Raw genomic sequence first — 19246 nt, 5'->3', positions numbered from 1 at the left:
CATTGAGTCTGCAGCTGAACAGGCTGGCTGGCACTCCTCAGGAGTTCAGCTTCGAGGGCAGCCACGTGTCCGCATGTTAGGACTCAGAGCACGTGGGTTTGAGTTCTGGCTTTGTGGTGTAACTGACTCAGTGGCCCAAATGAGGATTCTACAAAATGCAAATAACGTCTCAATGTCCCATCCTCACAGGGTTGCTTATACAGATTATTTCTGTTGTAAAAATGAGCGATTACGGAGAGCCCTTTCATCCTCTGGAGAAGGCGTCACCCGAGAGAACAGACAGGCTGGTTTTGCATTCCATGTCCTTCAGCACCAGTGGCCTGAATGGTGTCCTCTTTGCTTCTTCCTCTTAAGGCGACCGACTGGACCCCACGGCCGTGAACATCCTGCAGCAGATCATTGAGCTGGGCGCCGAGACCCACGACGCCACTGCCCTTGCCTCGGTGGTTGCCATGGCACCCGGGACGGTGACTGTGGTTAAGCAGGTAGGGACCCTCCTTCTGTAAGTATTCATCCCTGTGTGTCTCACAGTCAGGTTCTCTCCTCCTCCCTGTGTTTCTAAGTCTTTAACTTACCTGAGGTAGAACTTGGAATGAAATTGGCCTGGTCTCATACCTTTTCTTATTCTACCTCTGATCTCATGGGAGTGCTTCTTCAATAACTCTATATGTGGGAGGTGTTTGGGGGAGAGGTACAGTATAGTAAAACAAAAAATTGTGGAAACTCTCCATTCATTTTCTTTCAAAGAATCCCAGAGTGAAAATGAGCGTGATGTGGACCATTGAGACACATCTCTGATGAAAACAGCTCTCAGTGCCTAAGGTCCCATCAGTAAATTGAGCTAGTAGGATGCACGGGGGTAGCTGGAGAAGCCAGAAGGATTTCCCAATGGACTGGCCTTCCTAAATAGTAACCACCCGATCAGATCAACACAGGATACTCCTCTGGTAGGAAGAGATGATCAGTTTGGGAATAAAGGTTACTCCACTTACTTAATCCTTTATCTGCTTGGCTCATTTCCTTTTCTGTCCTCAGTGGAGACTTTGCCATCTGTTAAAATGCAATGTGTTTGATAATTAGGTCATCCTTTTTATCTGTTTATACCTATGTCTCTGTCTGCTACCTCCTGTTTCATTTTACAAAAGATTTCAGCTGGCTTACACAAATACTTTAAAAACAGAAAACCAAAATAGTAAATGCATCAAAACCAGGGAAATATATAATCTGAAATCAAAGTTCAAGTTCACAGAGAAAGTAGAAACGCAAACCATGGAGTTTCTGACATTTAGTCACTCCTGTATTGATTCGTTTGGTATTTATTGAGTGCCTCCTGTTGTCAGGCAGAGTTCCAGTTGCTGGGATCTAGGAGAGAACTGGTGTCTGCCATGATGGTGGTTACTTTCCAGTGGGGAAAAGAATAAAGCTCGAATAAACCAGTACAACATAAAGGATGTCAGATGGTGAACAAGTGCCAGGAGAAAAGTAAAGCAAGGGAAGCGGGAGAGGAGTGGGGTCCAGGAGTGTGGGTTGGGGTGATTTTGTAAAGGGTTGTTGGGGAAGATCTGTGACATGTGAGGGGAGACCTGGAAGAGGTGCGTGTTACTAGAGCTGTCTGAAATTGACTAAATTTGTTACTGAATTGTATAACAGAAAACAAAAAGGAGACGTTAAACAGTTGACTCAGGAAGGGGATTAGCTTTTCTTGGCACTAACAAATAAGATATTTCTTAATGAGGCACTCACATAGGGACACCTGAGTGATGTATCCCTGGTGACCTGATGAGCCAGGAGGAGACATCCCAGTGCTGTCTCCACAACTGTCCCCTGAGTGTGCCCAGGGCACAATGCAAAGCATGAAATTCAGGCCAAGTAATTCTCTGGGGGAATTAGTAAGTACATTCGGGTTCAACTCTTGGGTTTCTTGACCTACGGACAAGACTTAGCATATCTAGATGAATGTTTGGATCACATGTCCTAAAATCCCTCCACTACGGTGCGGTTTCTCTCAGGAGTCGAGCTGGAGAGTAGGCAAGGGGATGCTTCAGTCTATAGCAACCTGGTATCTGCATTGGCTGAGAAAAGATTCATACACTTCCAGGCTAAGTACCTTTTTAGCTTTTCTTGATGTTTACTAGATTGCAATCTTCAGATTGTCTTATAAATATCTTCTGAAACTCCTCATTTGCATCTGGACATGTGGAGTCCCCAGCTGGACCTGGTACTTTAGGAAGGGTCTCTCTGGGATGGTATCAGGAGGACTTTGAATGTTTCATATACGTGAAATTCTTTTGAGAGTGCAGGAAGGTACTTCTGATTGTGACTTGTGTCTTGTTTCTAAGAACTAGATTGATTCGCTGCTGCTGGGAGACATGATTTATTGAGCCTCGCAGGCAATGCAGTGATACACGAGGTCACCGGGTTTGGGTTACAGCTTAGATATGCTTTGAGGCATTAGACCGACAGCACAACAAGGGATGAGGCAGATAAGCATCCAGAACGACCAGTGTCGACAAGCTAAATGTGTTTGCAGGAGGAGAAAACAGTGCCGCACTTCCGAGGATCTTCTTTCTTATTGCAAACGCAGCAAAGAGTGGTGCTGTTGAACACAGTTGTGGGGAACTACATTTGGAAATGTTCCCCAAGAAGGTGTATGTCCTGGCCATTATCTTGTCTGCCTGGCCCCGCACCTCGCTCACGGCGGCTGTTGATAAATGACAGAGAGGAGAGTGGGTGGACAGACTGATGGGCGGGTAGACGCTAAGCGCCACTCCTATAGCAAAGGAAATGAAGTGTTTCAGGCTCTCCCAGGTGAAAGGATGCCCTCTGAATTCCATTGTCCTATAGTTTAAATTGAAATATAGTGCTATTTATTAGAAAAATTGGTTTCAACCTTTTTCTTTTAATTAAACTCTGGTTTAGGATTTTTCAGTCAAGAAATTGTATCTGATTAACAACTGTGCTGAAGCACTGAAATATGAACTCTGGTGCACCAGTTGGAAAGAGGAAAGCTTTTCCTCCCGCGGGAGGCACCTTGATGTTGGGGGCTTTCTCTTGCTCGAACCCAAGACATCACACATAGTAGTTGCTCAATAAATGTTATGAAGTAGAATTGATTATGTTGGAGGTTTTGATTCTTTAATTGTATCCTATAAATCAGTATTGCTGTAGAGAAAAAAGCAAGAATTCCTCATCATAAAGTATGTGATGTATATTGCAGAACAATGTTTCAAATTACTATGGGATAGCATCTTTTGAGATCTTTTTATATCTATTTTATATACACCTTCCATAAGACCAAAAACAAAACAAATTCTACATTGTACATAAGTTGCTTCTGGATGGTTAAACATTTCAAAATTTATTTCTCATATAAACACATAGATATATACTCTTTATAATTTTTCACGATTTACTAATGTTAATTAAAAAATCTTATTTATCAAAATTCATCAATAATCACTGAAAGGGATTAATCCCAAGTCTTTTGGGGTTTTCAGCTTCTGGGATGAAAGTAACGGCAGGCCTGGTGCGGGGCTGGCAGTGTTGGAGAGAAGAGAGCTGGGAAAAAACTGTTTGCTTCTTGGTCTTTAAAGAGACAAGGAAAAGATTTTGCCCATAATTGAGACCATTTAAATTCTCTGTTGGACGCAGAAATCTGTCCTCAATGACTTCTCGTCACTTTCTCTCTTTTCTTGGGTGTCGGCATTAAAAATAGATCCATGGGGCCCGAGCATCTCCAAATGCTCAGAAAGAATCATGCTTGCGTGCCCCACTCCAGCCCGGCAGAAGGGCCCAGATGAGGACTTGAGTGCAGCTAAATGTGTGTTTGTTAAACCTGACAGTTTTCATTAAATAAGGTGATTCCTTTGTTAGTGTTGTTAAATCTTGCATTAAGGTTTTATGAGGAGAAAATTTGTATTCGATAGATAGAACTGCCTAAGAAGGTAGATGGAAGACAGCTAGCCGCACAGGAAATGCTATCATGAGCATCTCTGAGTCAAAATTAGTTATTTAAGGGAAAAGAAAAACCGAAGAAAATAACAGCAACAGCCATCTCCAGTGGCTGATGGCTTAAATCACTCGTGGATGTTCTTATGGATTAAATTTTATTTTAGACTCAAAGTAGCATTGTATTTATGGTTGACAGGCACTCATTTAGCAGGCATTTACTGAGCAACCACTGTGTGTTCAGTCTCTGGTTGTGTTAATTTCCTATTGCCACTGCCACAAATTACCACAAATTTATGGTTTAAAACAACTCAAACTTATACTGTCTTACAATTCTGGAGGTCAGAAGTCTGCAGTGGTTCCTGTGCTAAAATCAAGGTGTTGAGAGAGCTACAGTGTTTCTGGGAAAGATTCCTTTCTTGCCTTTTTTGGCATCTAGAGGCCACCCACACTCCTTGACCCGAGGCTGCCTTCCTCCATCCCCAGAGCCAGCAACAGCAGGCTAAAGTCTCACATCCACTCACTCTGACCTCTGTTTCCAGGGGCAAATTGCCAGCCTTCCTACTTCCTTTTTTAAGGGCCCTTCAGATGACATTGGACCCACCCAGATAATCCAGGACTGTCCACCTGGGATGGCTTCTCCATCACCAGCTCCTTAATGTGATCACATCTGCACATTCTTCTTTACTATGTAAGGCAACATATTCAGAGGCCTCAAAGATGAGGACGTGGACATCTTTGGTTGAGGGGCGCGGGCATTACCGTGCCCACCACACTGGGCTACAGAATTAAGATAGTTCCTGCTCTCAAGAGGCAAATAGTCTAACAAGGGACATGACTTATTTTTTCATACAGCAAATACTCCTTGAGCTGCTTTTACCAGCCAGTCACTGTTCTCAGCAATAGGGATATTTCAGTGAACAAATCAGATGGATGATATGGTTGAGAAGCTTATGTTTTAACTGGGGTAGATAGCCAATCCGTATACATGTAATAAGTAAATTATAATAGTACGTTAGAGGCAAAAAGTGCAATGGAAAAAAGAACAGGCACAACTGGTCAAGAGGTATGGGAAATGCAGCCTTAAACAGGCAGTTCCAATCGAGAGTGATGAATGCTTCAGGGAGGTGGCCCAGGGACCCAGGAGTGCTGTGGGGAGCACCAGGGACCCATGAACCTGGGTCTGGGGTGGGCACAGGTGCTGAGCAGGGAGGCCTTGTGAGTGTAGGGTGGGAGCAGGGCTCCAGGCAGGGGTGGGTACAGGAGCTGGTGGCTGGTGCCAGCTGGGTGACTGGAGGCAGAGGTAGGGGTGGTGGAAGAGGCCCTGCATAGAGTAATGACTTGCCTGGTTGTAACATGGGCCAGGGATTCCAAGTCTCGGAAGTATCTCAGCCTGGTCTTTCACTTCCGCCTAGTTGGAGTCCAAACAGTTTGTGGCCTTATGGCATGTCCTAGGGCATAATGTCCTTTGGCCATGGGTTTCCTGACCTATGCTACCCTCTTGAAGTCATGTTGGCATTTTTAACAAATGACAATGTCTTGGTTCTTGCAAATAGTGAACCTGCACTGAGCATTCCTGCCCTTTGATATTTAGCAGAACAATCGGTGCCTGTCTAAGACTGTCACTGACATTTGTCTTGGCCTCTGGTTTCTGGGTCCACCAAGCCAGCTACTGCACCATGTCCTTTCTTCTTTCCCTGGGGGTGTTTTAAGTAATAAGTACACCTTATGATGACACAGCATCTTCTTTTTAAGAAGGTCAGGATGATTGAACAGTTTGCCTTTACGATAATCTTCGGTCTTTCTGAGTTTTGTGTTGTTAAATTTTGTATTGTTTTTACTGCTGAGGGTTTGCCCTAAACAGCAGACTGGGGGTGCTGGGGCATTGTGGGGTGTCAGCCTCTGAGGGTGGTGGAGAGATTTGGGCTCTCAGTGAAGTGGTGTGAGTCATTTGTTCATTGTACAAGTTACTTTTCAGTCAATGTGCATGTATGAATGGCCAGGACACTCCCCTGTGTACAAGAGCTTACCTGATGCAGTCTCATCCAAGTGAGGCTGTCCAGCAGCATGCACTTTACCAAGCCTGCTTCTCTGTGACTCGGCCACCATTCCTGTTTTACTGAGATCTGATAAGAAATACACTGTGTTTGTCAGAGTTTCTCAGAGAAACAGAACTCATAGAGGTGTGTGTGTGTGTGTGTGTGTGCCTGTGCGTGTGTGTGTGTGTGTGTGTGTGTAAAAGAAGGAATTGGCTGATTTGACTGTGGGGGTTGACAAATCCCAATGTCTGCTGTCAGCAAGCTAGGGTCCCAGGAAAGCCAATGGTGTGACTCCAGTTTGAAGGCTGGCAGGCTTGGGATGCAGGAAGGGCCAGTGTTTCAGCTAGAGATCAAAGGCAGGAAAAACCAGTGTCCCAGCTTGAAGGCTGTTGGGAAGAAGAATTCCTTCCTTTTCAAAAGGGGAGGGTCAACTTTTTAATTCTATTTAGGCCATCAACTGATTGGATGGGCCCCACCCACACTAGGGAGGGCCATTTGCTTTATTCAGTCTGCCAGTTTAAATGTTAATCTCATCCAAAAACACCATCACAGCCATACCTAGAATAATGTATGACCAAATATCTGGGCACCCATGGCCCAGTCAAGTTGACACATGAAATGAACTATTCCACATGTAAGAATATGTTTCAGGGTACGAGTGTCTCTTTTGTCAGTGAAAGAGTGTTATTTGCTTCAAGGGTGAAATTCTCAGTTTCACAGAGACAATTTTGGTGGACAGATTTCATGGTGATTTAGTAGCTTCCAGAAAACACATCCATTGGCAGATCCATATTTCTATCACAGTTGAGATTTTGGTTCAAGGTTCAGGAATCAGCTCCATCCTGCATATCCTTGAGAGAGTCACAGCTGAGGACTGTGCCGGCGTGGCGCCCTGACCCCCAGGAGTCCTCCGTGGAGCACCAGCACTCCACTCAATCCTCCTGGCCATGAGCAAGCAAACCATTGTTGCCACTGCCCCCATGGGAGTAGAAGTTCAGTAGGAACTTGTGTTAGTAGCACTCTATGTGGCAGGCCTGTGTCTCTGTCCACATCGGGCATTTCCCCTGCAGCCCAGGAGTTGGCTGCCCCTGGCTTATGAGCCTGGGGTGGGGATGGGGTGTCACATGCACTGCCTGCCAGTTTTAGTGCCTCCTGGGGTTGCCCCTCTCTTCTGTTGGTTGTTTTCCTGCAATGTGCTAGATGCTTCCACACTGTGTGCTGGGGCCTCAGTGGGAAGGAGCAATTTGGACTGCCTCAGACCCATGGGCACCTGCCTCTTCCCCATGCAGGACCTTAGCCGGGCACAGCACAGAATTATTCTGCCTTAATCTTGTTCAAAATCCCAAGTGCTCCTCCGACATGCTTTAACCACTGATCAAAACGAAACAAACAGAAAACCAAGCAGGAACCCCAGCTTTGCCCAAATCACCCCACCTTCTTCTCCCAACTGCTTCTACACAACCTTTGCCACCTTCAGCCTTCAGGTGGGTCCCCGTGATGGTTGGCAGTGTTGGGAGAAGAGCAGGCAGAGACCCCACCCTGGGCTCAGCATACAGCGTGAAGCCTGAGAGGGAGCTTAAGTAGCAGTTCTTGCTGGAAGACATATGTTGGTTGCCAGCCAGCGTTGGAATTGCTGTTTGTTATTTGCAGTTCATTGTTTTTTGCAAGAAAAGGCCCTCTACTTCAGTGGAGACCACATACACCAGTTGCCTGTTTGCAAGGAAGTGCATGTCCAATCTGTCATGTTTTAATTTAAGGCCCTGAGTAACGTGGTCCCCTGACCCCTTTCTCACTGCCCATCTGGACAAGGGCTCCTGGTAGGGAGAAGCCACTCTGCAGAAGGGACTTCTGAAGTGCAGCCTCTGGCTTGAGAGAAGCCTGGTGCCCTGTGGGCCACCTGAAGGGATGCTCAGACTGGCCTCCTCCCGTCAGGGGGTAGATGTTGAACATTTTATAAGACTTGTGGCAAAATAATGAGGAGGGGGATCTAGAAAGTGACTTCAATGAGGCTTCAAAATCTATTTTTATTTTTACTTTTAAAAACAAGCACTCTATTCTACAACTGTGATTGTAGATACACAGCAAAAGATCTGACAGAAGAACCGCATTGGTGCAAGATACTCTTCTAACACTTTACAGATTGTGGTGTAAGAGAGCCTGGCCATCTGAATTGTCTTAAAGTGGGACCAAGATGAGATCTCTTCTCTAATCCTAGCCACAAAAAGGATTGAGTGAAGTCCATCCCATTTTTCTGTTATCCCTCTAAGCTCAAATAACTGGTGAGTTAATGGAATTTTCCTCTTCTTGTTCCCACAGAGGCACTTTTTTGACTTCTACTATAAACAAGTCTCTCCCTAACTTCAACACAATTCTCGCAGTGCAGATAAAAGGAGAGTCACTGGCTGGCCTTTCTCTTACTTTACTTTCCACTCACCTTTCCCCTTCAAAGCCTCCTTTGACTTCATTTCATCTTGCCTGTGCATGTGTGGTACATTACAATAGCAGACCTGCATTCTCTCACGCTGTAATGGAACCCTAGCATCTTCAGTTGTATCATTTACTCCACTTTCCCGTTACAGTTTTTTTCTGTCATTATTGTGGCTCATCTAAGGAATCAAATCCTTCCAAGAAGATTAAGAGTATGTGTAATTGTAAAAGAATTGATGGTAACAGCAATTTTCATCTGCCATAACTGCTTGTATTTTCTGTTACTCTTCATTGTATTTGGATGTCACACCCACTCCATCCTTGCAGACTCTGTAGTGTAATGAGTCACGATGGATTCAAATGCCTGTGGAAGACCCAGGCAAGAGAATTGCCTGTGACCTCTGTAGGCAGTCAAATTGGTTGTGTATCTCCAGGACGGAGAGCATATGCACCCATGTGCTTCTTAGGCCTCAGATGATCTAATACTAGATTCTTAGGCATATGCTCAGGATTTCTAATAGATACCTATAATCTAGGTTTCACTTTTATCTTTTAATGCCAAGTCCTTTTGATCTTTGTAAAATACTGAAGTCTCACTGATGACTTTGTTTTTTTCCCTGTATCGTAGCCCTTACTATGACAGCCACTTTTCAGCTGCACGCTTTTGTTGGTTGGTGAGGTTAGGCTCCTGCCTAATGAACTCTGCAGTGCAATTGATTTGATCCGGGGCCTCTGCCAGCTTTAATTGTATGAAACTCCTAATTATACATGCAGGTAGCCTCTTAAAAGTGTTCTCATACTTGACATTCCTTATAGAATGTTCTTTCTGTTGTTGCGGAATGGTGACCTTTAGCATGTAGATTCAGAAACAAAAAGTTCATTCAGAGTCTTGGCAATGGGTTACCCTCCCTTGTCACTTAATGCCAACTCTTGTCCTTTGTAGGCCTTTCTTAGTTCTCCTGTGGTCGTTTGAACCTTTTCTTTTTCTTTGTCTTAACTAAAACTTCTTTCAGAGTCTTCTGCTTCTGGTATGACTTTGGACGGCTGCTACTGCTTCTGGTATGACTTTGGATGGCTGCTACTCCACGTTGCATCCTCTCCCAAAGCTCTTTTATTACTTGCTGAGCTCTCTTACACCATAGTAGTTAATGGAAAATTCCATTTCCTTGCGAAATTTTTAAAGTAAAAATAAGCCCCATGATATATCTGTGGCCGTATGAGAAATGGTCTGAAAACATAGAGTGCAAAGGTTATTCTCTGTTTCATTATGATGCCTTTTTCCCATACAAGCCATCCTTAGCTAACCTGAGGATGCTCATCTATCCAGCTTCGCTTTTCTTCCTTTTCCTAAGTCCCCATCTTTCTGCTATTATGCCCGAAGAAGCTGCAGCCTTGGTTGGGGCTATTTGCAGAATCCCACTTTATTTGAGTTTTAATACTGCTGAGTTTATTACTGTTTGCTTGGTGCCTGTTTCCTGACCCATGTCCTTAGCCAAAGCAGGTTGGTTTTAATTGACATCTCCCCTCCAGGCAGCTTCACCCTGGGAAGTTGTCCTTGCTGGCTGAGATCACTTGGTCTATTTCAAGTTTGGGGCCAGGGCCAGGCTGTAGTATTCCTGACGGGAGTGAGCCAGAGCTGTCCCTCATATGGAGGAGAGCGCTACAGGCCCTCTCTAGACTTGTCCTGCCTCAGGCTGGCCCTTGTTTTTCATTCCCACCAGAACAGTAGTCTCCATCCTGGCTGGAGGAATTCCCGGAAACAAGAACTCTTGGTGTCCCCCTCCTTCCTACTCCTCCTGTCCATCTGGTGTCTCCACCTGGTGGAGGGCCTCTTGCCTCTCCCACCCGACGTCTGCCCTGTCAGCACATGCGGTGGCCTCCTGCTTCACAAGGGGCCTCAAATAGTCCCTCTGGCTCCCAGCTACCACCTTCATTTAAGCCCTTGCTACTCAAAATGTGGTCCCCAGGCCGGCGGTGTCAGCATCAGGGGGCTTGTGAGAAATGCAGAGTCCCTGGCTTCACCGCACCCCTCCCAAATCAGGCCCCGTATGTAACCAGCAGCGGGAGCATCCCAGCTCCACCCCAACCCTACCAAATCAGGCCCTGTGTGTAACTAGCAGTGGGGGCATCCCGGCTCCACCCTAACCCTACCAAATCAGGCTCTGAGTGTAACCAGCAGCGGGGGCATCCTGGCTCCACCCCAACCCTACCAAATCAGGCCCTGTGTGTAACCAGCAGCAGGGGCATCCTGCACATTAGAATTTTAGAAGCCTGTTCTCAGCTGTCAGTCCCCCTCCCCTGGCTCACAGAGGATGCTGTTCTCTTTCCATCCTGCTGCTCTGAGATCCAGTTTTCACATAGAAGCCAGGGCGATCTTTTAGAAGTATCATTACATCATAGCAACCCTTACTTTAAAATCCTCCAGTAACTCAGAAAGTCTCCAGTAAACTTAGAATAGAAGCTCTCCATGGCCCACCAGGCCTGACAGCAAGGTGCCCGCCTCTCTCCCTCCACTTCCCTTCTTGCTTCATGGTGGATGTTTCAAGAAGATCCACCTCGCCCGTGCTGACCGGAAGGCGCAAGATCCGGGAGCAGCTCCTTCCGCATAAAAGCAAACACTGCAAGAAGGAGCACGACCTACCGGGGGGTCCCTCCATGTCAGGATAACCCCTGCCCATTAGGACACATCAGGTTAGACCCTGTGGTCAGCTTCAGCTGTCAGATTGTCAGGTCCTTCCTGCCCTGAGGGGGCAATTAGGAAGGGAATATTTTCAGAGGGGCAGAAGTTCTCCTCCGTCTCCAGGCAGTGGTGAAGATGGGGCCACGGGGGAGGAGTACCCTCCCTCACCCCATCACAGTTCTTAGGAACTGTATCACAAACCATATCTAGTGTGGTTGGTTATACACATGGCTTTTCCGCCCAGCAAACTGGAAGCTCCATAACAGCAGGTGACAATTTGTTCTCACCCATCTCTGGGATCTCTAGCACTTGGCTTAGGGCCTGGTACATTTTAAAGGCTTCATCCACATTCAAAACCGTGAATGCCAGATCAGATGTTGGGAAGCTGAGCTAGTGGGGCCCAGTTGCCCTGGGTGTGACTTGTGCTGAGCAGCCTCGTGCTCTCCAGGCTGGCAGTGCATACCCTACCACAGGAGCTTCAGGCCTCTGGGACAGAGCCCCCCTGCCCCAGATGGACAGGACAAGGGGGTATCTCTGGAGAAGCCCGTTTCATGGGAGTCACCCCAGCTCATGTCACAGTGGATGGAGGAGCCCTTGGCACAGCCAATGGTGTAGCAAGGGTCTAAAAGACAGCCAGACTGCTTGGGCTGGAACCCTGGATCTGTCACATAATAGTGTGTGACCTTGGACAAAACATTTCTCTTCTTTGAACTTGTGTTTCCCCATCTGTATAATGGGAAGATCATGGAACTTACTCCAAGGGGCTGTTGCATGCATTATACCTAATTATGCAAAATGTCACCAAGGCTGGAGTACAGTGGTGTGATTATGGCTCACTGCAGCCTCAACCTCCCCAACTCAAGTGATCCTCCCACTCCAGCCTCCAGAGTAGCTGGGACCACAGGTGTGAACCACTGTGCCTGGCTAATTTTTGTATTTTTTCTAGAGACAGGATTTTGCCATGTTGCACGGGCTCGTCTTGAGCTACTGGGCTCAAGTGATCTGCCCGCCTTGGCCTCCTGAAGTGTTGGGATTACAGGTGTGAGCCACCACACTGTGCCAGATACCACTTCTCATGGCAGAGCTTGTTGCTTGGTTCAGGGAGGTAAACACATAGTTACACAAATTAACATGATTGTGGCTCCAAATCATTTGACACCTTACGGACTCCAGTTGTTGAGTCACTGTGAGTAATCCCCTTAGAGGAGGCCCTGGGGGAGGCATTATGATGAACTGAATGCTCGTGTTCTCCCCTAAATTCATGTGATTGAAGTATAATCCCCAAAATGATGGTGTTTGGAGGTGGGTTCTTTGGGAGGTGATTAGGTCCTGCGGGTGGAGCCCCATGAATGGGATGAGTGCCTTAATAAGAGGGGAGAGAGCTTGATCTCTGTCTTTCCACCATGTCAGAATACAATTACAGGTCAATAATCTGCCCTTGGAAGAGGGGCCCACACTGTAACCTAACCATGCTGGCTCCCTGATCTCAGACTTCTAGCCGCCAGAACTATGGGAGATAGATTTCTGTTGCTTATAAGTCACTCAACCTGTGCTGCTTTGTGACAGCAGCCTGAGCTGAGACCAGGCTGCTTTGGAATTGCGGATACTGAGGGACATTGCCCAAAGTCAGGGGAGCTGGGCAGGAGGTGGTTCTGTGTGAGAGAGACTTAAGACCAGGCCAAAAGAGAGTTGAATTAAGTTGAATTAAGTAGATCTTCCTACTCTGAGAGAGAAGTACATGGGTCGTGTGGATTTGAAGAGCAGGAGCTGGTATCTCTCTGGGGTTTCAGCGTAAGATCGGAGACTGTCATGTCAACACCAGTAGGGTGAATGTCAAAGCTTCACTGGTGCTCACAATAAGAAGAGATAGTCAGTTTCTTTTTCTGTTCTTAGATCTGCTTGCTACTAATGAACTTACCTCGATAAGTTTGATGAGTGATTTAAATGGTTTGTGTTTTGTTATGATAAACATATTTTAAACAAAAAATGAAAACACTTTATTCCTGGGAGTTTGGTTTTTCTACCTTGGGCAAGGACTGTTGCTCTGTGGTCCTCCAGGGAGGAATACGACCTGGGTCCTGCCAGCTCCATTTTCCTTCTCTGCTCGGTTATCAGCAAGGCCCTGGTGGGGTTCTGTGGAGGCTTCAGGTCACTCGTGTCAAAGTACTGGGAAAGAAACTGCTAGTGGAAGCAGATTGCTTAATTAGGGGGAGAAGAGTGTACGTCAGCTGAGGAAAGGAGCCAAGCACTTCCCCAGCAGGCACCAAGACAGCGTCCTCGAGGTGGCCCATGAAAGGGCAGCGGATCAATCCTGTCCCCTCAGCTTTATCGAGCACCTGCCCTTCAGGTTGACAGAGCCACCAGCAATGAGAAAGGCCGGGGCCTGCAAGGATGGTCACGGGGGTGATTTTGTGAAAGTCAGGCAGGTGGAAATGTACAAGGGAAACTACTCCTAAAGTACAGTGGAGGGGACTTGGGTGAGAAAAAATCTGAAAGGTTTGCCCAACCCCAACAGCTGCACAGCTGTGCAGGGATCACCAGGTAGGGGTGTGGAGGGAGGAGAATGTGTAGGGAAGAGAGTGCTCCCTGCGTGAGGACCGGGCAATGCTGTAGAGCTGCCACACCAGGCCTGGCACTAAATCAAATAGTGATTCAGTGTATGTACACTTAAAGGGGAAGAAAGTCAAGTACTATGCACAATAAATGTGTCTAAATATCAAAAGATATTTGTGAGAAGGGAGAAGCTCTGCCTGCCTCCTTCCCTTTCATGGTGAATCTGCTCTGAACTGTTTCAGCACAGCTTTGAAATATCTCCTGGGATCCACATTTGAATAATTCAATTCAGTGTTTATTGAGTGCCTACTATAAGCTGGGTGCCCTGTGGCCATGGCATGATGGTGTGGAAGGGATGTGTGAAGCGCACGGGCAGCAGCTTAAGTGCGTGGGAGCTTGGCTTAGCTGGGGAGGGGAGGGGGCGGCAGACCCTTCCTCCAAGGAGGGCCAGCATCCAGAAGCAGTCATGAGTGCCGCGCCTCACGCACCTGCCCTGTGCCAGGCACTGCCCCCAGCCCCGCCGTCTCTTCATTCCCACTCACTCTCTCTACCATGTGGATCTCTCTAGTTTCCTACAATTTACGAGAGAAGGTTTCCTTTTCCAGTCAAATGATTATTCAGACCAAACTAAGCTACGCCTAGACTGCCGAGACATGCAAGAAGTACAAGATGTTCTAGTCATGGCATACTCTTTCTGTTGCCCAGTGAGTTGGTTTGGCCAGTATGGAAACCTTTTCATCCTCTTCTTACAGCACTGGGGCCAGGAAGCCTGCATTGCCCCTCTTATCCTGTTTCGAAGGCCCTTCTCTCTCAATAAAGAGAGCTGGCCCTTCCCGTTTCTCTCAGGCCTGGGGACCTGGTGGACAAGTCCATGTTGCAGGTGGCAGCAGAGCTCTCCAGTGCCTGGGGCTTAGGAAACAGGGTTGCAGCTGTGTCGGCTGATAGTGGAGTCTCAGTGTTGCAGAGACCCAGGCGACACAGGAGATGGGTGGTGACTGCCATTAGCAGGCGGCCTTTACAGCTTAGGCTTTGCACTGTGCATGGGATTTATACTTTCAGGAAAGAAAATGTGTCCGCTGTCTACTTACAACCAAGAGAAAAATAGGGTGGAGAGGCACCATTATACTGTCTTCCTCCATGAAAGGTGTCTAGCCTGACAGTGGGATGAATCACGGCCTTCCTCACTTCCTGTGCATTCTTACCTCCTTAAAAGGCTTTAAATCTCCATTGATGTATGGAATGCTTTCTTCCTGCCTGTGAATATCTTCTGATATTTCCACAAGTTTCTTGCACATAATGCCCCCTCAGAACACCCTTCTTTTTGTCCTATATAGATATATATTTCTGGAGTTAGGAATTTATGATGTTTTTTACAAACCACATTCATTGATGCATTTTCTTTCCTCTATAAATTCAGGATGGTGTTTGCCGTTTCCCTTTGTTTCTGACTTATACAACTCCACTCTTCACCTAGGGTTGTGAAAGCAAATGTGCTTACTTGTTAACCTTGTAAAATGGTTCTGCCAGTCCCCCTTTTGAGAATGAAAAGGAAGCTATTGCTTGGTTATAATTTAAGCAGTGAGTGAAGCCCTAATCACTGGAAAAAATAAGGCTTCTTCCCCAGAGCTTAAACACACACAGGGGAATATTCTACCTGCAAGAATCGACTGCAGTGTTCTTTTTTCATTCTTGTTGTTGGGTTGTATTTGGACTTTTGTCTGCAGACCTCTAATTCTTACCATAATATGAAGTCCGCGAATTTCTGAGTGGAAGGGACCATAGAAGATGTTGGCCATTTGGGAGGAAATAATGAATTGCACCCTTTCCTTTGATCTCGAGGTGTGGAAGCATCTGAGAAACAAGACATGAGTGAATCAGATGGTAATGAGAGCAACAGGAGAGGAAGAGGAATTGGAGACCAGTTGAGCCATCTAGTCACAGGCAGGGCTGGGAAACAGCAGGGCAGCTCTTCCTAGGAGGGCAGTTGCTTGCCGTAACATGTGGAGTCTCAACCCGATGGACCCGGGACTCCCATTGATTAATGACTACCTTTTAACACTCCTTTTACTCTCCTGAAATGAAATTCATAGATTCCTACACATGTATGACTTAAAAAAAAAAAGAACCTCTAATGTTCTAACCAAAATAACAAGAAGTAAATGGAAAGTTATTAATTATAAAATAATAAATTGAGTATTTTAATATTCAGACATGACTATACCAAGATACAGTGGTTGGCAGGACAGTGGTGCCCCAGAGATGTCCACGTCCTCATCCCCAGAACCTACAAATATGTTAGGTTTTACATGGCAAGTGGGAATTAAGGTTGCTAAATAGCTGAATCCAAGATGGGGAGATTATCCTGGATTATGCACATGGGCTCAGTGTGATCACACGTGTCCTTAAACGGGGAAGAGGAAGGCAGTAGGGTCAGAACCAGAGAGATGACATTGTAAGAAAGACTCCGCCAAATGTTGTTGGCTTTGAAGATGGAAGCAGGCCACAAGCCACGGAATGCAGGGGTCTCTAGAAGCTGGGAAAGCCAAGGAAGTGGATTCTCTCTTAAAGTCTCCAGCCGGGATCACAGCCCTGCTGAAATGTTGATTTTAGCTCAGTGAGACCCATTTCAAACTTCTGAACTCTAGAACTGAAAAATGATACATTTGTGTTGTTTTAAGCTGCTAAATTTCTAGTAATTGGTTAAAGCAACAATAAGAAAATGAAATAAAAACCTAACGATGTGGTCAGGTGCCTTCTCCTAAGCGTAGTGTCCACTCTGGGTGCACCAGCCACAAGCACAGGCCAAGAGCACATTGTGACTTGAGGGTGAGGCTACTAATGTGAGCAGCATCGCTGACACTGGAGGGCTTTCCTAAAGCAAATGAAGTACAGTCTTCCCTCGCTGGAAACAGCAGTTGTATTTCTAGAAGAATGCAGCACACAGACTCAGTACTCTATGTTTGCATGTGAAACAGTTAGGTTCTAGGTTCAGATCATAAATAAGGTTGTTGTTATTGTTTATTTTTATCCTTGTGACTGTTTTGGGGGAAAATTTAGAAGTCTTGGTGAGAACAGAACAATTCTTGGTTGTGAGGGACATTCTGACACATTGTTGCCCACACCTGCAGCTTTCTAAAAGATCTCTACAGGGTGTGGAGGTTTCTGCCGCTGAGGTGCACTGGCTTCAGGCATGGTGGAGGAGGAGAGCTCTAGGCAAGGGGAGGACAGCAAGGCAGACAGGAGGCCAAGCCACCGGCTTGCATTTCTTCTCCAGGCCCTCTGAGGGAGGTATGTGAGAGGGCAGCGGGGAGGCAGGACTTGTCTGTCAGACTTCTGAAAGGGTAGGAATTCCTGCTTTATGGACTTAGGAATGCAGGGAGGGGTAAAGGGCAGACTCTCCTGTTAATTTCAGTGTCCATCCTGAGGAAGAATCCAGCCTGATGGTCTTGGAGCAGCTATTTGCATAACTTTAACAATGGGGAGCTGGTTATATCAATTCCAGACAGCAGCCCACTGTATTTCATAGCCCCTCTGTCAGCTCTGGCCCCCGCCCGAACCAGCAGTACATCTGATGGCCCCTCATGTGACAGCTCCTTGTGTATTTGAAGGCACAGGCATCGCCAAGTACCCCAGCCATTTTTTTCTAGAACTCGTCAGCCTTCTTGGAATGTTGACTGATGAGTCTTTAGTCCTCTTCGTGGTTGAACGCAGGCATGGACTCCAGGGGAGGTCTGAAGCTGACAGCGGTTGGAAGAGATTGGGATGGGTCTTTGTCCCTCTTTTCAGTGAACTCTAAGCTGCCTTTACAGTGACCACGCTCACCATTCACTCACCTTGATCTTGGTGTCACCTCAAACCCCTGGATCTCTTTAGCATATGCTACTCTCAGATTCCGTGTCTCCCATCTGTGTTTGTGGCATTAGGTGGTAAACTGAGGCATAGACTTTTATGATGATCCACATAATTAAAAAGTTGCTTAAGGGCTTTTGTGGTCAGACCTAGGGTGAGAAACAGTGTGGCCTGGCCGAGGTAGCCCTGTGGGGAGGGGAGGACTGGAGTGCTCTGGCCTGCATTTCCCGGTGGAGCTGACAGGTCCCGCAATGCTTTGGACGTGGAGTGTGTGTGAGAGCAGAATCTGGGCTGATGCCTAAGCCTTTTGGTTTGAGAAGAGGGTGGATGGTGGTGACTTCTACCGAGAAGAGGACAGAGGAGGGAGGAGCAGCTTGGGTGGGCAGAAAGTGACTAGTTCCATTTTGGCTTTGTTAACTTGGAAATTACTATTTGACACCCACATGGATATGTCTAGTAGGAAATATGCTATGCACATTTAAATTTCAGGGGAAGGGTTTGGTCTAGACACACATTTGGGAGTTGTCAGCCTGAAGACGATATTTGAAGCTATGAGCCTGGCTGAGATGATGGAAGGAGGGGATGCGGAGAGAGAAGAGCCCTCCTGGGGCTGAACGCTGGGGCCCTATGCCACTTAGAGGTGCAGAAGTGGAGACAGATGCAGCAGAGATGGAGAGGAAACAGCCAGAGAGGACGGAGGATGCTGAGGAGGGAGCTGTGCTGTGGGGCAAGTGAAGAAAATGGCCCAGGAGAGGAGCAAGGGAGGGCTGGAGGCTGCAGAGGGTGAGCAAGGTGCAGACTGAGCTTGAGGATCGGAGCGGCCAGGGTGGCAGTCACTGCACTCTGGAAGGGGGCACGCCCGGGGAGCAGTGGGCCTAAGATCCTCCTAGAATGGGTTGAGGGGTGGGTGGGCAGGGCTCAGATAGACCACAGAGGCTCCTCTGCTGGCCCCCATCACTGCACCCTCTTGCCATGTTCAGACCCATCCTGTTCACGGGATACCAGACTGTCCCTGGCCTCCCTACCTGGAGGCTTTCTGCCTCCTCTTCCCCATAGTCCCCTCCTACACCTCAGGGGAGTGAGCTTGGGGGTCTGATCAGATCAGGTCTCTGCTGTCTAATAGAGAGGCGCCCATTAATTTTAGAGTAAAACTAAAATTCCTATAAGATCCTTCATGATCTGGGTCCTGATGGTCTCTCTAGTCTTTTTTTTTTTTTTTTTTCCTCTTTGTTTCATCTCTTCCCCACCCCCATCCCCCACTTGTTCTGTGCTCTGGCTTACTGAATTTCATTGCATCTTGTTCTGTGCTCTGGCTATACTGAATTTCATTGCATCTTGTTCTGTGCTCTGGCTATACTGAATTTCACTGCATCTTGTTCTGTGCTCTGGCTATACTGAATCTCATTGCATCTTGTTCTGTGCTCTGGCTATACTGAATCTCATCTCATTGCATCTTGTTCTGTGCTCTGGCTATACTGAATCTCATTGCATCTTGTTCTGTGCTCTGGCTATACTGAATCTCATTGCATCTTGTTCTGTGCTCTGGCTATACTGAATTTCATGCATCTTGTTCTGTGCTCTGGCTATACTGAATTTCACTGCATCTTGTTCTGTGCTCTGGCTTACTGAATTTTTCTTTTTTGTCTGGCTATACTGAATCTCATTGCATCTTGTTCTGTGCTCTGGCTATACTGAATTTCATTGCATCTTGTTCTGTGCTCTGGCTATACTGAATTTCATTGCATCTTGT

The 19246-nt window shown here is 46.8% G+C and overlaps 1 protein-coding gene across 2 annotated transcripts in view; it reads left to right on the top strand.

Annotated features, from left to right (window-relative positions):
- The window catches only part of ZFAT (zinc finger and AT-hook domain containing), a 234782-nt gene that overhangs the window by 203994 nt on the left and 11542 nt on the right, over positions 1-19246 (top strand). For both annotated transcript variants that reach the window (XM_003276274.3, XM_003276277.4), the window contains one exon: positions 355-485. In XM_003276274.3, the coding sequence (XP_003276322.2) occupies positions 355-485 (131 nt within the window). The remainder of the gene's footprint in view (positions 1-354; positions 486-19246) is intronic.

Source organism: Nomascus leucogenys, chromosome 16 (assembly GCF_006542625.1).
Source record: "Nomascus leucogenys isolate Asia chromosome 16, Asia_NLE_v1, whole genome shotgun sequence".
Classification (NCBI taxonomy): domain Eukaryota; kingdom Metazoa; phylum Chordata; class Mammalia; order Primates; family Hylobatidae; genus Nomascus; species Nomascus leucogenys.
The sequence above is the reverse complement of the archived record's forward strand: the minus strand, read 5'-3'. Positions and strand labels throughout refer to the sequence as shown.